Below are 16,626 nucleotides of genomic sequence, written 5' to 3'. Positions count from 1 at the left end.
TCCTGTTTAAAATTTTAAAATAAGTCTCAGGTTATTCTGAGTTATTCTTTGTGTATACCACATTCACGTGTCTTTCATAATTTTGATGCTTCAGTTAGAATCTACAGTGTGAATAATTAGGGAAATTATGAAGAAACAGAAATGAAAAAGTCAGGACCTAAAACAGGAGTGCAGCGGGCGGTCTACTGATTTGGGAACTTAGGAAAAATTTCAGAACAAAAACAAACTAATGAAGTAAATATGAAAATGAAATATATGTTGTGATAAAATTGTTTGTGGTTTGAATTCAGAAGAGTAAAGCTGCACTGACCTCATCCTGTAGACAGAGAGCGACCTGGTTGTGGTAACCCTCCAGGTAATCGGCCAGCCCCTGTCTGAGAACAGAAGAACAACAGTACTCAGGTGAGTCCCAACATGCCCCACCCCCAAACAATACATCAATATATGAACTGGAGAGATCTGGTTATGATCCTGGTCTAGACCCTCAGATCTGGTTATGATCCATGTCTGTACCTGGTTACATTCTCTTTAAAAGGGCGTTCCACGTGAGTCATGTGTTTGTCGAGGTCGATCGGAGCTGAGTCGTCTTCAGCCTGAGAAACAAGAGACAAAACCAGAGGCAGAACTGAAGTGATGTCACAATACTAAAGCTTCAAACTCCATTTTCTATTAAAAAACACTTTAGACAATTGATACTCTGCAGTGGTATCACGCTGGGAGTGTTCTACATGTGTGTCTATGGTGGAACGTACATGCCCAGGGTGACATAGGCACTTCCTTCTGCAGTGTTATTTTCTTAATCAGTGATACTCATAGGATTCAGGAGTCGCAGAGTCATTTTGGTACAAATGAAAAAATGGGCTGCTCGCTAGTGTGATGTGCATGTCCATAGACGGCGCCGACAGCATGCGCTTTGTTGTGATGACGTTTATGGTGAAGTCAGCTCCCATTGGGCACTGCAGTTTTCTAACACTGAAGTCAGTGGACTTGTTTCTTTTATTAAGTCGTTTTAGATGAATATTGTGATTTAACATGTGCAAGTTATAGTGCATATATATAGCGACCCACGGGTGTCGTAGATTATAACTAAAGTACACAAAGGTCTGATTTCAGGTCTGGTCTGACTCACAGTTCATGATTTCAGGTCTGGTCTGACTCAACTCATGATTTCAGGTCTGGTCTGACTAAGATTTCTTGATTTCAGGTCTGGTCTGACTCACAGTTCATGATTTCAGGTTTGGTCTGACTCAGTTCTTGATTTCAGGTCTGGTCTGACTCACATTTCTTGATTTCAGGTCTGGTCTGTCTCACAGTTCATGATTTCAGGTTTGGTCTGACTCAGTTCTTGATTTCAGGTCTGGTCTGACTCAGTTCTTGATTGCAGGTCTGGTCTGACTCACATTTCTTGATTTCAGGTCTGGTCTGTCTCACAGTTCATGATTTCAGGTCTGGTCTCACTCACAGTTCTAGACAGGTCCCTTTTAACCGTCTCCACCGACAGCAGCTGCAGACTGATGTCACTCTCCCATTTCCTACAGTTCTGAATGTAAACATGACTCCCCAGGCTGTGTTTACTGTAACAGAGAGGAAAAGAGTCAAATGCCCTCCCATCCTGTATCCCTCTGTGTCAGGTGCCCTCCCAGATGTGAATCATGACTGATTTAACAAGGAAGTCCTTTTAGTACCAATGAAATATGTGACTCAGCCTTTATGTGAGGGTATGACTCAGGACTAAACAAGGACTAAACAAGGACTAAACAAGGACTAAACAAGGACTAAACAAGGACTAAACAAGGACTAAACCAGGGCTAAACCAGGACTGGACTCTTATTTTGAAGGACTCACTTCTGGAGCACCTCTTCCTGTCCACAGACTTTGAGCAGGTATTTGGAGAAGTCCACCTGGTCCAGATCATCATGAACCCAGCACAAGGTCTGAGAGATGAGCAGGTCCACTGGAGACGACACTGAGGAGAGAGAAGAGAGGGTTCAGTCCTGGTTCAGTCCTGGTTCAGTCCTGGTTCAGTCCTGGTTCAGTCCTGGTTCAGACACAGTTCATATATCATCACATCTGATAAAAGATTGAGTCACATATTTCATTGTAAAAGGAAGATGATGAGAAAGAGAAAGGGTTAGAGATGGAGCAGAGGAGAGAGGAAAGGAGAGGGATGAAAGAGAGGGAGGAGGGTTTAGAGAGAGAAGAGTAGGAGAGAGGAAGGAGAGGAAAGAGAAAGGGAGAGAGGTACAAAACTGAGGAGAGAGAAGAGAGTAGGGTAAGAGAGGGGAGGGTAATAGAGAGGAGAGAGAGGAGAGGAAGGGAAAGGGAGAGTTATGAGACTGACGATAGAAAGAGTGGAGGAGAGGCAATAGGGAGGGGGAGAGATACAAAACTGAGGAGAGAGAGAGAAGGGAGGAGGGTAGAGAGAATAGAGAGAGGAGAAAGAGAGAGCAGGAGGGGGAAAGGAGATAGAAAGGGATGCAAAACTAAAGAAAGAGAGAGAACGAGGGAGGAGGAGGAGAGGGAAGTCTGGGAAGGGAAGGCTCGGTCTAATTCCTGAGACTCATGTTACTGCGGCTCAGACTAATTCCTGGGCCACAGAATGAGAAGAATCTGAACCTGCAGAGACTCGGCTGTTTAGATCATCCTTCAGAATGAGACCTCCATTGTCAAGAGTCTAAACTGTGTGAATAAAATCAATAAAAACAATAAAAATCTAACGTCATGATTTTGGATCTAAACAAGAAAGTGAACTCTATAAATATAAAATTTTCAAACTTGTATTTGACTAAAGACATGCTCCCAAAACTATTCTGTACCCGTCTCCTGTATTTGACCCAAACACTGCACCCACAGGACCACACCTGCAGGGAAGACTCATGCAAAAACAACTATTTATGCAGAGAACAGTACGAGGAAACTATTTATATAAAGACAGATTAAAGTTGTGTATCGTGAGTTGAATTCACCTGCAGCCTTGTATTTAGACGATGAGGATTTCTACAGGACAATAGCAGAAGTGAGCTGAAGATGTGGATTTTTGTTTTTTATTTCTAAAAAGTCAGATTCTAGTGTAAAGTATAAATTTTTCTTGAGTTCAGCAGTGAAATAATCACAGATCTGTCCTGAGGAAATATCTGGACCAAAGACAAAAGAGCGACAGAAACAAAGAACAGAGAGACCAGTGTGACAGGAACAAGAGGAGACACACAGTCCTAGTTCAGTCCTGGTTGGGTCCCAGTTGGGTCCCAGTTTAGAACTGGTTTGCTCCTGCTACACCCGGTTCAGTCCTGGTTCAGTCCTGGTTTACACCAAGTTTAGTCCTGGTTTAGACTCTGTTTAGCCCTGGTTTGGTCCTGGTTTGGTCCTGGTTTAGACGCAGCTTAGTCCCTGGTCCAGTTCCCAAGGTCCAGTCCCAGGGGTTCCGGTCCGGTCCAATGAGTGGTCCTATCCCCGGTCTTACCATCGCAGGTGAAGGTGACGGGTTGGCTCCTCTCTGAGATCTCGATACAGACTTTGACGGAGGCTGAGTCCGAGAGGTTCTTCTGAGGAATCACTGGACTCAGGACGAACCCCGGGTTTGAGACACAGTCTGAGTGAAGAAACCGGGACCTGAGCCTGAGAGGAAAACACAATATCATCCTCTGCACCGTCTGAGAGGAAGAGACACCTGCACCATCCCATTATCCTATCCTCCTGCTCCTTTCCTCATCTATCGACTACTCCTCCTCCTCTCCATGTCATACCATACATGTTCTTACTGCATGACAACTCCTCCTCTGTCCCGCTCCTCTGTCCCGCTCCTCTGTCCCGCTCCTCTGTCCCGCTCCTCTGTCCCGCTCCTCTGTCCCGCTCCTCTGTCCCACTCCTCTGTCCCACTCCTCTGTCCCACTCCTCTGTCCCACTCCTCTGTCCCACTCCTCTGTCCCACTCCTCTGTCCCACTCCTCTGTCCCACTCCTCTTCTTCACATGTGATATCATACATACTTACTGTGTGACTTGGTGACAGAAGCACAGTAGTTCAAGGTTTTGGGCATCGGTTTCGTCCAGAGCAGCGTTTTTCACCAGAGCTCTGCCTTTCGACTTCTCCTAAAAAAACAAAAATAAAAAATAATTAATAATAAAATATTTAAACCTCTTTAACATATTTCACCATATACTGGTAGATCACATTTCCTTTTATTGTTTTGAAAATACTATATTCACACAAAACAATGTATTAACATGTTTTCTAAGTTTCACTTTCATTTTTGATGCCCTGGGTCTCCCCTCCCTTTACTCTCCCCCTTCAGGGCACCATCACAAAACAATTGGTGTGCATCCCACTGATTAAACCACTACACATCACACCGGGTTTGAAGTTGCTGTGCACAGTTTTGTATCCTGTTTTCGTATATTTATGGAGAATTGTCATGTGGGAGCATGGGCGACATAGGCTTGTGGGTGGAGCCTTGTACAGAATCTTTCAGCTAACCGTAAGGAGGTTTGAAGGTTAGGGTGGGGGAGAGATCACTAGATCACAAAGCCGCATGGATGACATCTAAAAACTCTTCAGACATGTTTTTGATGAGGGAACAAGGTTAAAACATGGGAGAAAGCAAAAAAAATCGTGAGCAGTGGGTCAGCCTATTTGCTTGGAATATTCTGCAGTATGGCATTAAACAAATCCATCCTTACATGTGTTTTGACAAATCAAAAAACTTTGAAAAACCTCCACTCTTACAGTGAATGGATTCGCCTCTCCACAGATCCGATCTGTAACTTGGCCTGGTGGTGCTGCCTGCCCGTCTCCGTGGAAACAGATGAGACTACTATCGTACTGGGGAACATTCTAGCAATAACTATGCAATCTCCTCACTCCCTTAGACATTCAGAACATCCTAATTATTCACCAGGATGAGTTTCTAAGCACTTTTCACAACTCTGAGACCAGAGCAGAGTTTTGCTAACAACAACTAGCATGTCAACAGTGCGCTTCCTGATATAGACAGTACACAGCGGACTCATTTTGACCTTGAGCTGCTTGTACCCAACATGTGTATAACATCTGCACTGGGACAAAATGGAGTCTGATGGGTTTGTTCATCAGTTTTTATAAATGGATTTTTATCGACAGAAATATTTTTAACTCAGCGCTTCATATTTGGACTCTCTCTCCTCCACCCTTTGTTGTGTTTCTCTGTCCCTCCTATAACTTGCTTCCCCCCTTTTTGCCCTCTCCCTTTTTCTATCCCTCCTGTACTTCTCCCTCCCTTTTGTACTTTTCCTCCTTCTGTCTCCTCTTTCCCTAGTGTATAAGTGAGTATTGCCTTGTTCTCTCTTCTCTTTCTTCCTTCCTCTCAACCTCCGTCCTCCTACTCCGACTCTCTCCTGTACTTTTTTCTCCTCCTCACTTGCTCTTCTGTGACTGAGTGATTCCTCCCTCTCTCCCGTAAAAGTGCCAGTGTCCCTTGTTCTCTCCCTCCTCCCTTGGAGCGTGTGAGGAATGTTCTTCCTCAGTTCAGGAAACACTGTGTCCTGTCCACTTCCTGTTCTGGCCGTGTCCACTTCCTGCTCCCACAAGTCTGTGCTAAACGCTGACTCATGTTCCGCAGTGTGGCTTTAAACATTCCTCTTCTACTGCTACTATAACAGCTGCTGCTACTAAACCTCTCCTCTTTCCAATCCCACTCTTACTCTCCCTGCTTTTCTCTTACCTTTCTCCATCTTTTCTTTCCTCTCTATTCTTTCTCTCCTCCGACCCTCACTCTCTAATCTGTTTTTCTCCCTTCTCCTCTCCCTCCTCTCTTTGTCTCCCCTCTACCTCAGTTCTCTCCTCCGCCTTTCTTCTCCCTCAGTTCATCCTCAGACCCTCTCCTCCTTTCTGCTCCTCTTTCCCTCCCACTATCCCTCCTTTCCTTTTCACTCCCCCTTCCTCACTCTTCTCTCCCCCTATTGTCCTCCTCCTGCCCTCTTTCAAACCCCCTTTCTCACCAGTTTGTCTTACCCCCCTTCTCCCCCTCCCCTCTCTTGCCTCCTTCTCCCCCTCTCCTCTTACCCCCCCTTCTCTCTCTCTCCCATCTCCTCTTACCGACCCTCTTCTCCCCCTCTCTTCATAACCTCCTTCTTCTCTCCACTCCTCTGACCTCCCCTTCTCCCCCCCCTTCACCCCGTCTCCTCTTATCCCTCCCTCCCCCTCCCCCCTTCTCTTCTCTCTCAGCTGATCTTCAGACCCAGTGAACTCTTCGTCAGCAGAAAAAACTCAAAACCAAAACAAACCCAAGGTTTGAAAGTCTAAAATAGAAGCACAAACTTTAAAGGATTTTGTTTTTAAACAGAAACTTTAAACATCTGCAAAAACAAAATTAAAACCTTAAAGAACGATTACTGTGAGAAGAGACACCACAGTTATACGATTATTCACGATTCTTGACCCAAACAGCTGTGAAAGCCTGCACTCCGGGCCCGCACTCCGGGCCCGCACTCGGGCCCGGAGTCCATATTCACTCTGTATTCACTTCCCCCTGGATTCACTCTGGTTCACTGTCATAGATAGGCACTGCTCTGTGAGCTGCTTTAATCACACAAGTTGGTCACGCAAACAAATGTAAAAACATTAAAATGTGCTATATCAAACAAAATTTGCTCCTCCTCCTCTCTCTCTGCTCCTCCTCCGACTCTCTCTGCTCCTCCTCCGACTCTCTCTGCTCCTCCTCCGACTCTCTCTGCTCCTCCTCCGACTCTCTCTGCTCCTCCTCCGACTCTCTATGCTCCTCCTCCGACTCTCTATGCTCCTCCTCCAACTCTCTATGCTCCTCCTCCTTTCGTCTCTGGTGAAATATGAGGAACCCAAACTTCTGCTTTTGAGTCAGACCTGACCAACTTCCTGTGTCTCAGTCTCAAACTGTATAAAGAAGTGGAGTAAGTGAATTTGACGTCACCCACTGCGCTCGGCTCCAGTCAAATGAAGCCCATCGAGGCTAGAAGTTATAGGGGCCGATTTGCAGCCGAGTTCCATATTTGGAATTCTGACCACGAGTATCATAGCAACGAACGAGAGCTGATCTGGAGCAAGGCTGTTGAAAGTAACACCCCTTCCTGCCCAGGGAGCACTTAGTAACACTGTCAATCAAACCTGTTGCTAAGGCTAGTGGGAGTGACCTCAGGGAAAGAAGGTGCCCGATTTGTCTGTTATTAATGTTCATATCTTGATTTACAGACACAATAGCGAAATAAAAACCCCAGGATCATGTAGAGCGGGTTAATACAAACATTTTAAGACCGAAATGATGAGCCTGACAGCAGGAGTTACAGAGAATGTCCTGTTCAGATCGCGACGTCTAGCGGATTAGCTATGTCCATTTATATATACAGTCTATGGTCAAACCAAGAAAAGCTTCGATGGGGTATTAAAGAGGGGTATGTACCTTCTATGGAGTATTAAAGAGGTGGTATTTTAGATCTATGGGGTATTAACATAAAACATGTAACATATTTAGATCACCATGTCTCCATTTATTTGTTTAGAAAAAGCTATATTCGCCCAAAAAATGTAAACATATTTTATAAGTTTCACTTTCATTTCTGATGCTCTGAATCTCCCCTCCCTTTGCTCTCCACTCTAAGTCACTCCATCTTCAGAGCACTATCATAACTCAAACAGTGTGCATCCCACTACACCGTGTTTCAAATTATTATGCAAATTGTGTTTAAGTGTCTCAAAAAGTTTTGGTTTTTTTGTTTTCCAGTGAAACTCATGGATTGTATTGTGTCTCAGGGCTCTTTGGGTCAGTGAAATCAATCTCAGACACCTGTGCCAGTTAGCCAGGAAGTCCAATTAAAGGAAAAACTACTTCAGAAAGATGTTCACATTAAGTAGACCACCATTTTCAAGCAATGGGAAAGAAAAAGGATCTCTCTAGTGGTGAAAATCGTGAAATATTTGAATATATTGGACAAGGTATGAAAATCTTAGATATTTCACAAAAACTTAAGCATGATCATCGTACTATTAAGAGATTTGTAGCTGATTCAGAGCACACATGGATTCATGCAGATAAAAGCACAATGAGGAAGCAGCTGCTAAAATCCAATGACAAAGCAGCAAATAGGTATTTAAAGCTGCTGGAGCCTCTGGACTCCCACGAATATCAAGGTGTAGGATCCTCCAGGGGCTTACAGTTATGCATAAACCTTCTATCCGGCCACCCTTAACTACGGATAGGATGATATTAAATTTTAGACTCACGATTATTGTGGCCAAAATAATCGCAATTAATGATATTATCACAATAATTATTAACCTGTTAACGTTCCGACGGCCCGGGCCTACTTTACAACTTTACAGCAATGTACATACACTTCTGCGTCACCCACACAAACAATCTACACATCAAAGGAAAGCTGCGGCGCTCGTCTTTCTGGATATGCAAACCATTTTCACCTCTAATCACCACAGCGCTGACAGGAAAGACGTTTTTACAGAAAAGTCACAAAGTGAGAATCTGGACTTCACTTACCATTGAGCGCTCTGGTTCTGTCAAACATCAACATATTCACACAAAGTTGGTCTCATTTGTTCCGTAAAGGTCCAGAGAATATAATCCAGTCAAGAAATTATGTCCACAAAATAAGATCCTCCATGTCCAATCTGCTGCAGAAAGTACTCCAAATATGAAATCTGCTCCGTCACTTCTTTGCATTTCTTTTGTCGATTTCAGGCATAATAAACTTCTGACAGCGCCAACTTTGTTCAGTGCTAAACACACGCGTTAGCTTGTGATTGACACCAGTGTTGGCCAATAATGTGGGGGTTGTGGGTTATTGAGGCCGCAGACTCAGTGCTACAGATGACTGAAAGTTTACGCCCCACTCTTCCCCTTGTAGAATCAACCAATTACATTACAAACATTTAGTGACGTTTTCCCCTTACAGCCAATGAGCAGTGGAACACGATGTATGACAGGCCATGGTTTTCTGTAAACAGACGTACCCGGAAGAAAATGTGTACTCCTCACTGCCATGCTGTCGAAAATGGACCAGTCCTTGTCGCGCCGGAAGTGACGCAAGTGCCTTTCGACGAACACTTAGAATGATGCATTTAAGGCACTTTGGCCGAAGCTGAGTGGATGCAGAAATCTGTGCATAATGGCGCATTTTACGCTGTTGTTTTGTGTTTTAAACATGACGAAATGGACAAAACAAAGAGAGGTTCATGGCAAAGAGTAAAGATCCCCCAGTGGACTCAGGAGTAAAGGACCTTACTTTTTGATGGATTGGACGCTGTTCACGATCGGTAAGGGTTTATTCTGCTATTGACTTTATTGTAGGTAAAGTATCATAAAAGTTCAAGTGTCACTGCTATGTCAGAGTGGGCAAACACCAGAACTAACATCTAAACATTGTATTGGAACTGGAAACATGAGGTGGTGCCGTAAAGGCGATTATAATCGTGCGTGATGGTCACGATTATTAAAAAATGCCACGAACGATTAATTGCAGACCTTTTTTAATCGCAATTAACGATATTATCGTATATCATCCCATCCCTACCCTTAACCAAGGCTCACAAGCAGAAACAGCTCCAGTGGGCCTAAAAATACAGGAAGACAAATTTTCAAACAATCTTGTTCACTGATGAGAGCCGGGCAACCCTGAATGGTCCAGATGGATGGAGTGGTGGATGGTGACCATGACCATGCCCCAACAAGGCTGCAACGTCAGCAAGGAGGTGGAAGAGTCATATTTTTGGCCAGAGAGAGAGCTGGTCGGCCCGTTTAGGGTCCCTGAAGGTGTGAAAAAGACCTGTGTAAAGTATGTGGAGTTTCTGACTGACCATGTTCTTCCATGGTACAAAAAGAAGAACTGTGCTTTCTGTAGCAAAATCATCTTCATGCCTGACAATGCACCATCTCATGCTGTAAGGAACACCTCTGCATCTTTGGCTACTATGGGCAGAAAAGAAGAGAAACTCATGGTATGTCCCTCATCCTCCGCTGACCTCAACCCTATTGAGAAGCTTTGGAGCATCCTCAAGTGAAAGATCTATGAGGGCAGGAGGCAGCTCACATCCAAACAGCAGCTCTGGGAGGCTATTCTGACATACTGCAAAAAAAATTCAAGCAGAAACTGCACAAACTCTCAAGTTCAATGGATGCAAAAATTGTGAAGCTCCTATCAAATAAGGAGTCCTATGTTAAAATGTAACTTGACCTGTTAAGATGTTTTGACTGAAATAGCTTTTGATTTCAGTAATATGGTAACGCTTCTAATTGAAAAATAAACAAATGACCATTTTCAGTTCTTTACAATAACATGTTTGAAACTCTAATAATTTGTGCATTTTAAGTTTTTTTTTATTTTTGAAAAAATACTGTTATAATTGGAAGGTTTGCTCAATAACATTCGAATTGCACTCTAAAGGTTGATGACTTGAAAATAATTATGAGTCATTTATATTGACAGAGAATCAGAGAAAAATATCATTTGCATAATCATTTCAAACGCAGTGTAATGAAACTACTGCACATCACATCAAGTTTGTCAAGTTACTTTGTACAGTTCTTTATGATGTTTTTGTATATTTATAGAGTGCGGGACGTAGGCTTGTGGGCGGAATCTTGTAGAGTCTCGTACTGCTAACCGTAAGGAGAATTTGAATAGTGCCTGGGAGAGATCACTAGATTGCTCAAACTTGCTCTTTATGTTTTTGATGAGGAACAGCATTACAGGAGAAATAAAAGAAATATCTACATTTGTTAGAATACCTCCTCTTTAAAGGAGAGTAATCATCAGAGAAAAGTCTGAGGCAGAGAGAGAGAAAGAGGACAAAGTTCACTCTCTCTCTACCCTCCTCTCTTCCTCTGCTAAAGAGAGGAGGAGGACAAGGGAGAAGGGAGAAAAGGAGGACAAGGAGGAGGAGGAAGAGGGGGAAAAAGGAGTAGGGGGGAGGAGAAAAGAAGAGGAGGGGGATAAGGAGGTGGAGGAAAGAGAGGCCAGAGAGAGAAGGATGACAAGGAGCAGGGGAGGGAAGAAGAAGGAGAAGACAAGGAGGGAGAAGGAGAAGAAGGGGGAGGGAGGAGGAAGGAGAAGACCAGAAAGGAGAAGTGGAAGGGGGAAAGGACAGGATGATGAGGAGGAAAAGGAGGAAAAAAGGAGGAGAAGAGGAAAGGGGAGGGAGAGGAGGGGGGAGAGGAGGAGGAGTCTGTGGTTCTCAATGTGGGAGTAAAAGTACAAAAGTGCAGCTGTGATTCTGGTTATGAAACATGTAAAAACTCTTTGCATCTGACCCTACAGATCAGGATTAAGCTGGGATCCTGGGCAGGAGTACCTCACTGGAGTAAAAATAATGGAAAAATTAAACAGCCACTCAATAAGAGAATGCACCAACACAGTCACAAGAGCAGCTAAGGACCACAATCTGCTGTACATCCACCCCTTTGAAGATTGTGAGGTACAGATCTGAGCCAAAGAAAAATGGTTTGACATGGAAGTTAAAGAAGCAATCTCTCTTTGAATAGGAATGGGGGCCTCAAACATCATCTATCTCCCATTTATAACTCCATCCTCAGGCCTAAATCAAAACAATGAAAACAACAGGGTTAGCCAATATGCTAATAGGTGTGAGTGCATTCATTAGGGGCCTGAATGATTATTCCAAGTATGACTCAGGTAAAGTTCACAGTGTACCTCATTAGACCTAGTCTACAAACTGAAACTAACACACTTGTTTGTTTATAGTTTCTGTGTAGTTAGCTCATTCCTTCAGACAGATATAAAGCAGTGACCACCAGTGATCTGCCCAGAACTGAAGAAGCTTCTTGGATGACTTCACTCTAAAACGTTTTGCCTCGTTATAGATTTGAATTTCTTTTACTATGGATCAGACCTGGATGACTGAGGGATCACAGAGACTTCTTGCTGGAGTAACTCTGACTTCAAATGTCCGTCACTCAAACCTTACACCGACCCTGCAGTCTCAGAGACGGTCCGACACTAGAGATGGTTCCAGTATTGGTAACAGCCAATATCGATACAATTCTTTTATACCAATATATTTTGCACTGCCCCAGTCTCAGTGTGTGTGATTTTAATGTCTTTCTTATTCTGTAAAGCTCTTTAAATTACTTTGTCTACCAATTGTGCAATACAAATAAACCTGCCTTGTCTTGCCTTTAACCTAAGACACGTGTGGATTTTAAAAGGTAAATATCAGTATCAGCTCAAAAAACATCCACATGATCTGTCCACCATAAACTACAATACTTCAAAGAATTATGAAGGAATAGTCTAATCTTTAACAAACAAATGACAAATCAGACAAACATCTGCAGAAGTACTGACCGGAGAGTGCAGTTTAGCAGCAGAGAAATCCATAAAAAGTCCCTGGTTCAGTCCCTGGTTCAGTCCCTGGTTCAGTCCCTGGTTCAGTCCCTGGTTCAGTCCCTGGTTCAGTCCCTGATTCAGTCCCTGATTCAGTCCCTGATTCAGTCCCTGGTCCAGTCCCTGGTCCAGTCCCTGGTCCAGTCCCTGGTCCAGTCCCTGGTCCAGTCCCTGGTCCAGTCCCTGGTCCAGTCCTTGTGTAGTCCTCTGGTGTGACTTTGAGAGGTTAGTTCTTATCTACAGAGGAAGGAAGTCGACAAGAGAAGGATCTGAACTGGCCACCTTGTGGCTGGAGAGGGCAGAATTCATCAACTCTGCCACTGCCCCCGAGCGCCACATTCACGTTCTACCATCTGATGATGTCATAGTCTCAGAGGGTGGGGCCTGGAGAACGCTCTACTGTGTTTAAAAAAATCTTCAAACTTATGATCCTGGTTTAGAAATGGTTTGCCCTTGGTCTAAACCAGGGACTAAAACCTGGTCTGAAACTGAGACTAAAACCCTGTCTAAACCAGGAACTAAACTAGGGACTAAACTAGGGACTGAACCTAGTCCTGAACCCGGCCCTAAACCCGATCCTAAAACCTGGTCTAAACCAGAGACTGAACCCGGTCCTAAACCCGATCCTGAACGTGATCCTAAAATCTAGTCTAAACGAGGGACTGAACCAGGTCTAAGCCAGGCCTAAGCCGGATCTAGGCCGGGTGTAAACCAGGACTAGATTGCAGTTTCAGTGTGAGCAGGTTAAATCTGGCCTCAAGTCTGAACATGACAGATGGACCACACCAGCAGGGATCAGGAGAGAGCGGCCACGGGAGCCTACAGGCTTTACATAAAATGCAACTCTAACGGGTGTCAGATGCCCTCCCAGTGTGTGTCAGATGCCCTCCCCTGTGCATCCTGTAGTTTAGACTCTACAAACATGTTCTGAAACACATAGGATTTTCAGATCCGTTTAAAGTTCAGATTTCAGTCTCTTTCAGAAGTGAACAACAGAAACTTCATTTAATGGCAAAATCTGTCAGAAAAATTCTATAAATAAACATTCGTGTCATAATGACTTTATGTTTGAGTCCCTCACTGAGATGTGCAGAGTGCCGGAAGCCCCATGAAGCCTGTTCTACTGTAAATTATGAACAAAGAGGTTTTTGTGGCACTGCCCTGAGGTCTGAGCCATCTGAACTCATCAATATTACACAGTGCCACAGCCGGCCTGGGGCAGACTGACACAGGAGAGGCTGCAAATCTGTGCCATTTGAACACACCTTAAAGGGCCCATATTGCACTATTGTTTGGTCTATGTTCTAATGTAGTTGCCTCATCACAAACATACCTGAAGTTGTGTTTTATTTCATTCACACATGTTTAACACACAAACCCTGCATATTTAGGCTGAGTTCTTCTCTCACAATGAAAACACACTGTTCCTGTACTATCGCATGACATCACAACCGTTTGAGTTTGTGTCATCAGAGGAACCATACACATTTAGAAGAAATTGCTACTTTTGTGGAAGAGGAACTGGCTGCAGGGGGTGAAATGTCCATGTTCCTTTAGAGTTTGAAAAATGCCCATCCAAAATTGAATGCATTGTTTAAGCAGGACTTCCCACCAAACCTCTATTCATTGATTGGCGATGCTGCATCCATAGATGAAGCTTTGATCCATAGCGAATGCGTCAGTGTGCTTTCTGAGCAAGAACCATTGCATGTCTCGTGCATGTGAATTTTCTTTACCTGGATCCACCCGGGGCCTTTGCTGACACCCTCCCATACGGATCACTGTGTTGAGTAATCCGCAATTACTTTCGGATCGCTGTTGGTAACATATGCCTCCATCCATATAATGTGATGACTGAAGCCATCAATACAGCCATTTATGCAAATGCCACACGGTGTCAATTTATCATATGAATCCAGATGCCACAATGCATTTGGCCCCCTTACACTGTACTGTCTTCGCCGAAGACGCCGCCTTCTTCACAACTCTACCCCATTTGGATCCAATATTTTCAGTAAAATTCAGTTTCTTGAGTAATCCTCTCGGGATACCTCTATGGTGTAACCACCGATACCCCTGCAGCCCACCACTTCCAGCCAGCTCCTCTTCCAAAAAAGTAGCAATAATGATGGTGTGGTGATGGTGGGCTAAAAGACACAGTATTTCACCGTGCATAAACCCCAGTTGAAAATTTATCTGAACAAAATGCTCCTAATTCTCCATAACGCACTGGTTTACTCATTCACACACAGCAGCCTATACTCTCGTAATAGTACGACTTTATTCTCGTAATAGTACGACTTTATTCTCGTAATAGTACGACTTTATTCTCGTAATAGTACGACTTTATTCTCGTAATAGTACGACTTTATTCTCGTAATAGTACGACTTTATTCTCGTAGTAGTACGACTTTATTCTCGTAGTAGTACGACTTTATTCTCGTAGTAGTACGTCTTTAATGTCTAAATGCTACGACTTTATTCTCGTACCGCCTGCATAATTCATTTTATTTAACTGAACCTCATACTCTGTCGTAATGTGTCTTACCTGGCTGTTCTTATGTGGTGATGTTCCATGTGTGTTCAGTGAGTGGCTTCGTGTGACCGCCACTCCGGACGCTGCCCTCCTCACCACAGAGGTCCGCCCCTCAGGACCACTGCCATTTTTATCATTACTCCCAGAATTCCCCTCTGTCCTCAGCACCGCGTCCCATGGATCGCCTTCGCTCGCTCCCATTTCCTGTCCCTGAAGCCCCGCCTCATCCGCCTCGCTCTTCCTCTTTGTCAGCGGATCCAGGTCCAACCAATCAAATCTCCCCATGTTGAAGGAGGAAGTTGACTCTGCCAGATTAACATTTGCGGCTTTGGGCTCGAGAGAAGTGGTGTGAGCTATCGCCGGATCCGCTTCGCTGCTCGCTGATCGCCCGTTCTTTAAATACTCCTTTGTGCTGGCAATTTTATCAAACAGCTTTACCATCTCTGGATCAACTTTGTGCGGGGCAGGAGGTGGGAACACAAGCGCGGGTGGTGTGAACGGGATGAAAGAGGGCGCTATGAACGGAGGGAATCCATTTTGAAACGTGCCTGCTTTTGGAAACGGAGCCGTGGGGTAGAGGGGGGACGGGGAGCTGGCGGTGGGCGGGGTCTGGAGCACCGGAGTCCACTGATTGGCTGCTGAGAAGGTGTTAGCGCTGCTATGGACTCCTCCTGGATATGAAGCACTCAGGTTGAACCCTAGGAGAGATGGTTTGGTCGGACGATTTGCTGCAAAGTTCTCATCCAACAGGAGTTTCTCCAGCTCCTCATTGGTCAGTTTGTCAACATCGATGTCTTTAAATGTCTCCTGCGTCTGTCTCTTCGCCTCCGGAAACACAATCAGGTCCTTTTCAGGTCGTGCGGGGGCAACGAGGGGTGTGGTCTGTGGAAGAGTGTTGGCCCTTGTGGGTTTTTGAGCAGGTTTTTGAGCAGGTTTTTGTGCCGGTTTTGAAGCAGTTGAAGGGAAAGTCTGCCGTTTCCCTCGCTGCAGTTTGGCCAGAGCCTCTTCCTCCATGCGCAGCGCCTCCTCTTTCCCCACGGGGGCGCCACAAGTCTGGGAGATCTGCGCCATCGTCAGCTCCAGAGGCCCATCAGAGAGAGAAGAGGTCAGGTGCCTGTGACAGAAACACCAGAGATGTGTTTAAACACACAGACCTATTGTGCTTGTGTCTCTCTATAGTTATAATCTCTGACACACATGGATCATTGTTATAAATATCCATTTTTTATCACAATATTCATCTAAAATGATTTAATAAACGAAACGAGTCAGCTGACTTCCACTTTAAAAAAACTGTAGTGCCAATGGGAGCCGACTCCGCCCTAAACGTCATCACAACAAAGCGTCACATTTGGCGTGTACCAGTGGAGGTGAAAACGGGGGTAGATCGGCAAAATAATGTTATCGCCCCCTATGGGTAGTTGCACATCACACTAGCGAGCAGTACATTTTTTCATTTGTACCAAAATGAATGCACGTGCTGCTGAATCCTATGAGTATCACTGATTAAGAAAGGAAAACGGAAGAAAAAAAGTGCATATGTCACATTTGGCGTGTACCAGTGGAGGTTAAAACGGGGGTAGATCGGCAAAATGGCGTCATGAAAATAAACAATTAAAGATTACTCAAACATGAATCACTCCAAATACAACTTCAGAGGCTCATTGAGAAGAAATGACTAGAACATGATTAAAGATCTAAACAGAACATATTGAAGAAAAGGGCTGATTTA

General features: G+C 44.4%; 1 protein-coding gene across 2 annotated transcripts in view; it reads right to left on the bottom strand.

The window, feature by feature from the left end:
- Positions 1–16,626, bottom strand: part of pik3c2a (phosphatidylinositol-4-phosphate 3-kinase, catalytic subunit type 2 alpha) — a 38,643-nt gene that overhangs the window by 20,534 nt on the left and 1,483 nt on the right. The window contains exons 2-8 of one of the 2 annotated variants that reach the window (XM_055222264.1): positions 14,907–16,008; positions 3,990–4,087; positions 3,461–3,615; positions 1,846–1,966; positions 1,463–1,574; positions 514–593; positions 311–374 (exon numbers count right to left, since the gene is read on the bottom strand). In XM_055222264.1, the coding sequence (XP_055078239.1) occupies positions 311–374; positions 514–593; positions 1,463–1,574; positions 1,846–1,966; positions 3,461–3,615; positions 3,990–4,087; positions 14,907–15,965 (1,689 nt within the window). In that variant the 5' untranslated portion in view covers positions 15,966–16,008. Of the gene's footprint in view, positions 1–310; positions 375–513; positions 594–1,462; positions 1,575–1,845; positions 1,967–3,460; positions 3,616–3,989; positions 4,088–12,319; positions 12,551–14,906; positions 16,009–16,626 lie in introns of those variants that run through there. The other variant, XM_055222265.1, reaches the window with a different exon arrangement.

Source organism: Periophthalmus magnuspinnatus, chromosome 6 (assembly GCF_009829125.3).
Source record: "Periophthalmus magnuspinnatus isolate fPerMag1 chromosome 6, fPerMag1.2.pri, whole genome shotgun sequence".
NCBI lineage: Eukaryota > Metazoa > Chordata > Actinopteri > Gobiiformes > Gobiidae > Periophthalmus > Periophthalmus magnuspinnatus.
This window is presented reverse-complemented; position numbering and strand designations above follow the sequence as displayed.